The 9240-nt window shown below is 53.9% G+C and overlaps 1 protein-coding gene across 1 annotated transcript; it reads left to right on the top strand.

The window, feature by feature from the left end:
- Positions 1-3049: 3049 nt before the first annotated feature.
- Positions 3050-6388, top strand: EAH_00052200 (hypothetical protein, conserved; the record flags this gene model as incomplete). Its single annotated transcript, XM_013391168.1, has 3 exons — positions 3050-3062; positions 3271-3908; positions 4166-6388. The coding sequence occupies 3 exons, from the start codon at positions 3050-3052 to the stop codon at positions 6386-6388; spliced, it is 2874 nt and encodes a 957-aa protein (XP_013246622.1).
- Between the last annotated feature and the right edge of the window lie 2852 nt (positions 6389-9240).

Below are 9240 nucleotides of genomic sequence, written 5' to 3'. Positions count from 1 at the left end.
CGTCCCATGATCATTATTCCCCTCCTCTATCCTCAATAAGCCTTCACACTTGCGCAGTCCGACCGGCATGCTGCCCCACTCCGAGCCCTTCAAATCCAAAATGCCAGTTCTGTCTCCAGGCGCTCACATGCAACCAAGTGGCTCTAATCCAACATCGTCGTTAATTTTGCTTCCATGATGCAGGGATTTGACATGAGCAAATCCGCATGTGAGGCATAGGAATGGAGTGTTTAACGCCACCCGTATCCAGCGCGAGTCCACGCAGCCCTGTCGTAGCCCTGGAAAGAGGCAAAATAAGGGTTTGTTGGTTGGATCTGAGTACAAACGCGTCGGTTTCTTGGCAATGGCGATTATTGCCGTACGCTTATGAGATCTGACTTCGCCGAGGTCGCGAGTCCACTTGTTGATCTAATTCGCCAGGAAGCTCACTTTCACTGGAGAGCAGCTCATACACAAGAGGCGAGGCAGCTTGAGTACCGTTTAATTGAACATACAACGTTAAACGTTTCCAACACCACGAAACCTTGCGAGCTGTACGTCGATGCCTCAGGCTAAACAATTGGAGCGGTGGTTGTGCAAGCCGGCAAGACAATTCCGTTCCTCAGTCAGGTTATGAACCCCACCCAGCAGAAATATTCGATGCACGATCAAGAACGTTTGGCGCTGGTTACCGTTCTTGACAGGCGGTCTCACATGCTACGTGTTGCTAGGGTTACGGCGCATACTGATTGCCAGCCCTTGATCCACTTACAACAGCTCGTAGTGTCGAAGCTTCTGCATGGACGCACTTCTCGGTGCTGTACTTTCGTGCTGAGCCCCCAGATCTTAGTGCCACTTACAAGGTGCGCGAAATCAGTGCGGCATTGCATACGCGCTATCTCGACTCCCTTGTTATGCGACCTCCCGCCAGTTAAGCGCGCATAGCGTACCCGCGACACCATTACAAGGGCCGCCAGCAGCAATCATGCTGGCCGCAGAACATTCAGACCAGGCTCACAACACCAGGGGAAGGCAGGCAAACTATCAAAAGTTGGCCAGCATTCGTTCACGAAGACCTAGGCAACACTCCGAGAGATCACCTCCGACACCCGAGCCAAGCCAGGCCATTGAGGAACCTGCATCTGCGTCACCATAAAAAACAGGCCTCCGTAACGCCAACGACTAGGGAGCAGCCTACCGTAGGTGTCCAGCCTTTCGCGGCCCCTATAACGCCGCGTTGTTGTCACCGGTGCAACAAACTGAGAAATCCGTCCAGTCTGAGTTCCGCAGTCGCCAACTGACCTTCCATTATGTGACGCCTTACTGGCGCGTCGGCATTCATGGCATGTGGCACACCGACGTTCCGCAATTCTCTGGGCTTCTTTCACACGTCCTTTACACCCACGATGGTCATGCTACAGCAAGACATCGAGGTCCGAAGAAGGCCTTCATGATATATGACTACTGGCCAGGCACGCGTGCCTATACTACGGCGTGCGTGGGCGTGCACTGTCGCGCATCTTAATCGCTCAACCAGAAGCCTGTCGGTCTCCATCAACAGCATCTATTCCCTCGCGTCGGTGGTGTCATGTGAGTCTCGATTTCATTACTGATATGCCTCTCACTACCGCGGGGAATGATTCAATTTTAGTAGCGGTCGATTCACTCAACAAATTGGCTCATTTCATCCCCACGACGAAATTTTTCACAAGCCCTTACACTTTGGAGATCAGATTCTGCGCTGATCTAATTCCCATTGATGCCTCCTCAAAACCGTAAAACTGAAATGCTGAAGTGTGCATGGGCCTCCGTCGCCGGGACTTCAACTCGGCTCGCGCGGGTGAGAGCTGCGTAACCTAACCACCTAGACTAGGACGGATGACCATCGAGTCTACAACCGAAACCATTTAAATTCACTGGCTGCTCGTTTGCAGCCACCAGTCAACGTTTCTGCGGCGACTCGGTTGCAGCAACAAAACGTTCGACGTCTCCTCCAGAGTCCTTCAATGCAGCCTCCTGTATGAAATTTTACACGACTCAGCATACAGTGCCAACGGGTAGAAGCCAATAGCCCACCAGCAACTCTTGTAAAAGCAGCGTAGTTGACGTGCAGACAGAGCTGAAGCCTGACCAACCATTTGATGTCTCACTCCTTGATGGATTAAGCGCTTTTCTACGGATGGAGTACGTTTGCTACCATAGAACTATGATACTCATTGGTCTTACTCCTTCGATACAGCTACCGGGCAGCATATTTACCAAAAGCTTGTTGTTATCCGCGGAGAAGCATCAAAATGCACCATGAGAGTAGCTTCGGAGCCACATAGCTGATGGGCGAGTCCAGTTTAGAATTTTTAGTTCCGTCTCTGGGCTTTTGATAACCGTCGCCATGAACTGATCCCGGGTCGCCCGGGTGAAAGGCATTTCCGCTAACCACCTAAGCTATAACGAAGTGAAGGCAGCACCTGCGGTCTATGCTGCATGCCCATGTAGAATCATGCAGTCCTTGACGCTGTTGTCCTCTGCCCTCTATTTGCTTTGTTGAGGCGGCTTAGCAGAAACAAGCAGGAGAACTTGGAGACCCTCACCTGCCGCTTTAGTTGCTGTTCAATAGGTGCAGTGAGCGGTGTAGGGGCAGCCCCTGTTAGGGAACAACGACGGAAGCCGAGAAAAACTTCAACCGAAATTTATTCAGATGTGAAACATTTCATATGACAAATAACCACTAATAAACTTCCCAGAACCCCCTAAACCTAATATAGCATGCCTAAACCTCAGGCCGAGTGCTCGTTGGTTGATCTTACGCCCTCCTTTAGCTAGCTCATGTCTTAAGGCATTTAGGCCATAAGCGCCAAGAAACTCAGTCAGCCACAAAACCCTAAAAACTAAACCCTAAACCCTAATTCCCACCTGCATTATTTCACTGCTTGCTCTATATAACAAGGTTGGTGGCTGCATGCACGGTAGGCCAGAGTCACGGCGCTTCGAGTCTCAGACCAAAGCCCCGATATTCTGCTCGACAAAGTTTAAAGCTTTAAGTCTTCTGAAGTGTAGAAGGACCTTTTTAGAAATGCTTTTTGGGTGTATGTGCTGTGGTGGCCCCCGGCTCGATCTCCCTATGGATCCGCCGCTCTTCGGGTGCAAGTGTGTTGCTAGGGTCTACGGTTGAGGTATTAGGCGGGTTTGCTTGTGTAGATGAAAGCAGGGTTTAGGTGCTCTGGGTGGGGTTTGTGCTTTGGTGGGCTTGCCTTGATCTCGTCTCGGGTTTAGGGTTTAGGGTTTAGGGTTTAGCGATGCAGATACAAGACAGTGTCTCGAGGGCTGATACAGAGACAGCAACAACACGGGGTTGGATCGCATCAGCAGAAAGCGAATCTGTTAATTCTCAATCCCCACACCCTCTGGACTTCTATTCTACAGCTGCTTCCGTCTCTGCTGGGCAGCATGAGACTGCTTTGTGGGCTGCAGGGGGCTCCAGCGTAACAAAGTTAGAGGGCTCCCAAAAGGAGCCTACAGAGGGGCCCCCCGGGGCCCCCCCGGGGCCCTCAGGGGCCCGAGGCATTCTGAGTAGGCCCAATGCACTGCCCAGTGGGGCGCTTCGGGGGCCCCACACTCAAAGCAAGGGCCCCTCCCGCCGGAGAGCAGTGCTGACTTTGTCTATCTTGCTTGCAATAATGACTGTTCTTTTGAATGATTTGAGGAGCCACAGCGACCTGCTGCTGCTGCAGCAGCACCGGCAGCACCAGCAGCAACGGCGGCGACAGCAGGCAGCCACCATCTTACCCCTGGAAAATCCAGGAGCTCCCCCAAATCCTGAGGGACACCACAGCGTTCAAGATTGTACAGAGACACCAGCAAAAGGAGACAAAGACGGAGACGAGGAGCACAAGGAGACAGATGTGAAGACTGCTTCCGACCCGTTCTTCGCGGTAAAAGAGGGTTTAGGGTTTAGGGTTTAGAGTGGAGGATCCGGGGTGTAGAGTTTATTATGAGTGGCATGGATGTGGCTGGGAACCAAAATACTCTTACCAGGCCTTCAATACTTTAGGGTTTAGGGTTTAGGGTTTAGTGCTTTTGGTGTGGGGTGTAGAACCCCTTGCTATGAGAGACGTGGCTGGGGAAGAGGTGCTTTCGCATGGTTGAGCGCCCAAGGGTTTAGGGTTTAGGGTTTGGGGTTTGTGTTCAGGAGTCGCCTGATGTTGTAGAGACATCCGCGCGGTTCGTTCAGTTTGTACTCGACAGTTCAAGAGCTGCTGTGGTGAAGGCAACAGGAGAACAGAAGGGCAGCTCTGAAGAGACAATTGATTTGAGGAGACACCGGGACCGGACGGCGGAGGAGGGCTTAGCGCTGCTGGTGCAGCAGCAGCAGCAGCAGCATGAGGAGGAGCAGCAGCAGGTGTACACACTCGAGCAGCACCGCAAGATTGAGGCAGCCATCTCCATTTTGTCGTCCCACAGCAAACAGCAAACAGAAGAAGGAGACCATAGTTTCTGGGTGACGGGTCTTCACTGCCCTGCAGCAGCAGCAGCAGGAACAGCAGCAGCGGCAGCAGCAGCAGACATAGCAGCAGCAGCAGCTGAATTCAAGTGGCAAAGGGTTCTCGGGGTCTCCAACATCTCCGTCACCTTCGAAGTGGTGCCTGTGGGGCACCAGCTTAAGGAGACAGTGGGAGAGGGGCCCCTAGGTATGTCTCTGCTGCTGCAGCTGCAGCAAGATGCAGCAGGCAGAGATACCAGCACGGAAGATAGCGATGAAGAGGAGACACCAACAGAATTCAGCTCCTTCTTTTCAGGCTACGGAGACAGTCTCCTTGACTCCCACCCCAACGAATGGCCGCAAACAGACGCAGCAGCAAACGCAGCAGCAGATGCTGCAGCAGATGCTGCAGCAGATGCTGCAGCAACGGAGGGACAGTTTTCACACAGTCCCCCAGGCGAGCTCCTGGAGCAGCAGCAGCAGCTGCAGCAGAACGTAGAAGCGTTTGTTGTTGCAGACTCAAATATCTGGCCAACAGGCAGCGGGAGACTGTTGGGAAGAGACAACGGGTATGGGGAGACAGAGCGTAAAGAAGAGACAGAGACAAAAAGGGAGACCGGGAGAAAGGAGACAAACGAAGACAACTTGAAGGGTCCCGAGGGGACTTCGCAGGTGGCAGCAGCAGCAGCAGCACCAGCAGAAGCAGCAGCAGCAGAAGAGCTTGTGGGGGCTGATGAGAATAGAGAGACAGAGCAAGCAACCGGCAAGAGGGAAGCAGGAGAGGAGACAAAAGAAGTAGAGACAAAGGTCGAGGAGACCGAACAAATGGAAATAAAGACAGCGGCGACAAAACAAGTGGCACATGAGACAGAGCCGCAATCCCAGGAAGATGGGCATACCCAAAAGATAAGGGGAGGGGCACTTGAGGAAATAGCTGAGGAGACAGCTGAGGAGACAGATGATGAGGCCGAAGATTTTTCTCTGGAGGAGAGGCCCCGTCGGGGGTCTCTAGAAGGGGGGTTGCTGGTTGCGCTGCAGCAGAAAGGGGAGACTGGTGAGGAGACAGCAGAGCGGACAGCAGTGTTGCTGCCTCTGTATGGTGCTCGTTTAGGATCTCCATCAGAAGGAGACATCGGGGGGACAGACACTGCGTTCTTTGATAGGAGGGTTTGGTTCTCCCCTCTAAAAGCAGCAGACCTGAGGCAAATGCTGCAGCGGCGCGAAGAGACAGGGCAGCCTTTCCCGCTGCCGCTGCAGCAGTACATTTTCAAGCGCTCAATCCTGTCTCTGGGGGCTCTTCATCAGGCAGGAGTGTTGCACAACAACCTGCAGGTGGGGAGCATAGCTGTCTCTTCTGCAGGCATTCCTTACCTCGCCGAGTTCAGTGCCTCGGGGCCCCCAGGGCAGCAGAATGAACCCCCTAATATCTTCGTTCTAGCCCCAGAGCAGATCGTTGAGCTGCAGCAAGGAGACGCTGTAACCAACACCGAGGGGACAGACACCTGGCAGCTAGGCACCCTCATTTATACTGTCCTCACGGGCAAGAGACCGTATACCCGAGAGCAGCAGACTCACTTTGCTAGAGCTCTGTTGCAATCCTCTAAGAGCACCGGCTCGCCGCTCCTGGGGGGCCTCGGCGGGGGCCCCTCGCAAGCAGGAGCTGCTCCTGCTGCTGCAGGCACTGCTGCTTCACGGCCAGAGTCGGGGGGTTCCCCCCGGCGCAGCAAAGGAAATATATCTCTTGCGGATGCGTACACCTCTCCTTATTTGGAGTTGCGAGGGAGAGGCGTTGGAGAGACCTGGGCTGTCCTCATCAGCTGTCTCCTCCACCCAGACCCCAGTGTACGTCCCACCATCAGGCAAACTATTGCCGCTTTCCCTCAGCTTTTCAGCGCCTCGGCTGCTGCTAAGGGGCCCCCAAACAGGCCCTAACAATCATGGGAGTGTGGGGGGGGGGGCCTGCGGCTCCAACAAGGAGACACACCGCACAAAGAAGGCATGTCTCCTCTTTCTTTCAAATATTTTAACAATATTTTTGAGAGGGGCCCCAAACATCTGTTCCCGCGTTCGCTTCATCAGCATCTAGATAGACAGCAAACGGCGAGGAGACAGATATGCCCTCTTGAGGCCCGGAGAGCTCTCACTTCTTCCGAGGTGGTGGCATCTACAAAGCCCCATCGGCATGCATTAGGGGCCCCCAGGGGCCCCCAATGGCGTACAGCAGTCTCTGTGGGGTGCACCCTTTTTGAAGCTTAAGGGTGAGGAGAGTTGGCGCCTCACTCTAAGCTCATCGCACCCTGAGGCTGAAGTATATTTCAAGGGTTTGTCTGTTTTAACCCTTAAGACCTGCTTCAGCTTCCAGCAATATGGCTTGTTTGCATGCAACGGGCTGGTTTATAGGGGGGCCCCTTTGGGGCCTTGTGTATCAGGCAGGGGCCCCCCTCCCCTTTTCTTCATTTTTATCCCTAGGGGCCCAATAGAAGGCAGAAAGAGGTTCTAGAGGCCCTCAACGATGCATGGGGGCCCTGCAGGGTCTGTGGGGGCCCTTCGCATGCGGCCGGCAGCAGCCCTTATACAACTCCACTGCGAGAAGAAGCCCCAACTAAAGGGACCCAACGACAAAGTGGGTCGAGAGTGCCCTTCCCTTAGTGGCCCCAGGGCCCCCTAACCGCTCAAAGACTGACGAAGGGCAGCAGCGCTATAATACAGGTTGCCACTCAGATTTACTGGGGCGAGTGTTGAAGGGCCGTTCGTCGTGATGGGGGGCCGCCGTATGTTGGTGGGGGGCCCCCTTCGTTGGGATGGGGGGGCCCCTTCATTGTGGTACGGGGAGGCGTTTTCTTTGATGGGAGATTCGTTTCTTTATGTGGGGCCCCCTTGTTGTGATGGGGCCCCTCTTCGTTGTGATGGCCCCTCCCCTGCAGTAAAGCAACAGGAGAGGTTTGAGAGACCTCAAGCGCAGCTTGACGCACCAGAAACAGAAGGAAAGTGTGGAGGAGGTAGGGGCCCAGAAGACCCAACTCCGTTACAGGGTTCTACGGACTTGGAGCCAAAGAAAAGGGCAGTCTTATCTGCATTCGCTATCTTCCTCACCCCCAAACCATCTAACATATGGTGGCCCCTTGCATGTGCGCGTTGCGGAGGCTTCAAGACGGCCCCTCAGGGGGCCCCCAGGAGGCACGCGGCAACAGCGAAGGCAGCTTGAGGGGGTCGCGCATCAGGACGCTAGTTTCCTCGTTGGGTTGCATCTGTAAGGCTGCGTTCTGCGCCTCAAGTGCTACCCTATTGGGGCCCCCAAATGTTTGTGGGGGGCCCCGTTTCTGAGGCCGCCCCTTGTTTGGTGGGGGCCCCTTCATCCGTGTGGGGGCTTTAAATGTTGCAGCGGGGCCCCTCATCTGTTGCTGGTGGTCCTCCGTGTGTTGCTGGTGCTCTCATATGTTGCAGGTGGGCCCCCCATATGGTGTTGGGGCTTCCTTTATGTTACTTGGGGGCCCCCTATGCGTTGCGTGGGGCCCCATGCGCTGTGCTTCTGGAAGGGCCCCACCGCCTCTTGAGCTGTTTGCTTCTAGCCACAGTTCAGGTGTCTGGTGAGGGAGGAAGGGGGGGAAATGTGTGTTAAAGGGTCCCCCTTTTCTAACATTTTTTTGTTAGGGGCCCCCCTTCTGCTCCGGAGGACGGTTGTACTTACGCTTATCATTCCTTTTCAGAAGCTGCAAAGGGCAGCAAGAATATGGGGGGCCTCTTTGGGGGCCCCCATCTAGCGGCGCCCCACGAGGCCCCCTAGATGATACCCCCCTCATTGGGGGGGGGACAAAGCAGTCAGGGACGCGTCAGCTGTCTCTTCTGTATCCGTTTCTGTTTTACCGTAAACCTTAAACCTTAAGCCCTAACAGAGGCGCACACCGTGGGGAGGAGGTAGAATTTAATTAAGATTTCTTTATCTTAGGCCTTCTTTACCTTAGGAGAAGCTAGCAAGCTCTTACTGGAGGGGTCTTAGGGTTTAGGGCTACAGACAAGAGACACCTGAGTAGCAGGCAGGCTAAGATGGAGACAGACAGAGCGAGAGGAGACCGAGACAGAAGGAGACAAAAAAGCAGGGACAGGCAGGTGAAGACAGAAGGAGACATCTGAAGACACCCCACAGTGCAAATGGTGTTTGCACCAACGTGGGACATCGAAAAAAAGACAGAGTCAGATTAAAGCAAACAAGAACAAGAAAAATTCACAAGTGTCTCCTTTGGAGGCTGCTGCAAGTCCTTCAGGTTCTCTAGGAGACAGGAACAGTCCCCATGGAGGCAGCAGCAAGCAGCAAAGTGAGGTTGCTATTACTGCACTGCTGCTGCTGCTCAGCTGCTGCTGCTGCTGTGTTGTTGCTGCCGGAGAAAGGGGCCCTTAATAGGGGACATTAGCAAGGGGACAGCAGGAAGCAGCAGAGGGGGCCCCCCGTTGCATTTAGGTATATAGGGGCCCCCTGCTAAATGTTAGATGATTGTTTGTTTTGTATTTTACTTCGCAGCACTGCTAGATGACCGAGGAGGTCTATTGTGGTTTGCTGGAGATTATCAAGTAATGCATTTCTGCTGTCGGGTAGATGTTTAAAAGAAGCGGGTATATTTGCATCTATTAGTTTCTGAGTAGCAGTATATTCATCTCCTAGATAGGTAAGAAGCAGGTGTGGGTCTAGGGCCCCCTTCTTCTCTGCTACTGCAGCACAGCGTGTCTCTAAGAGCTTCATTTTGGTGTGTATGAGGGTTCTGAATGCGTTGCATTCAGCAGAGAAGCCC

The sequence above is a fragment of the Eimeria acervulina genome, genomic scaffold, assembly GCF_000499425.1.
Source record: "Eimeria acervulina Houghton genomic scaffold, Eah_scaff925, whole genome shotgun sequence".
Classification (NCBI taxonomy): domain Eukaryota; phylum Apicomplexa; class Conoidasida; order Eucoccidiorida; family Eimeriidae; genus Eimeria; species Eimeria acervulina.
Note: the sequence above shows the minus strand (reverse complement) of the source record. Positions and strands in the feature narration are given on the sequence as shown.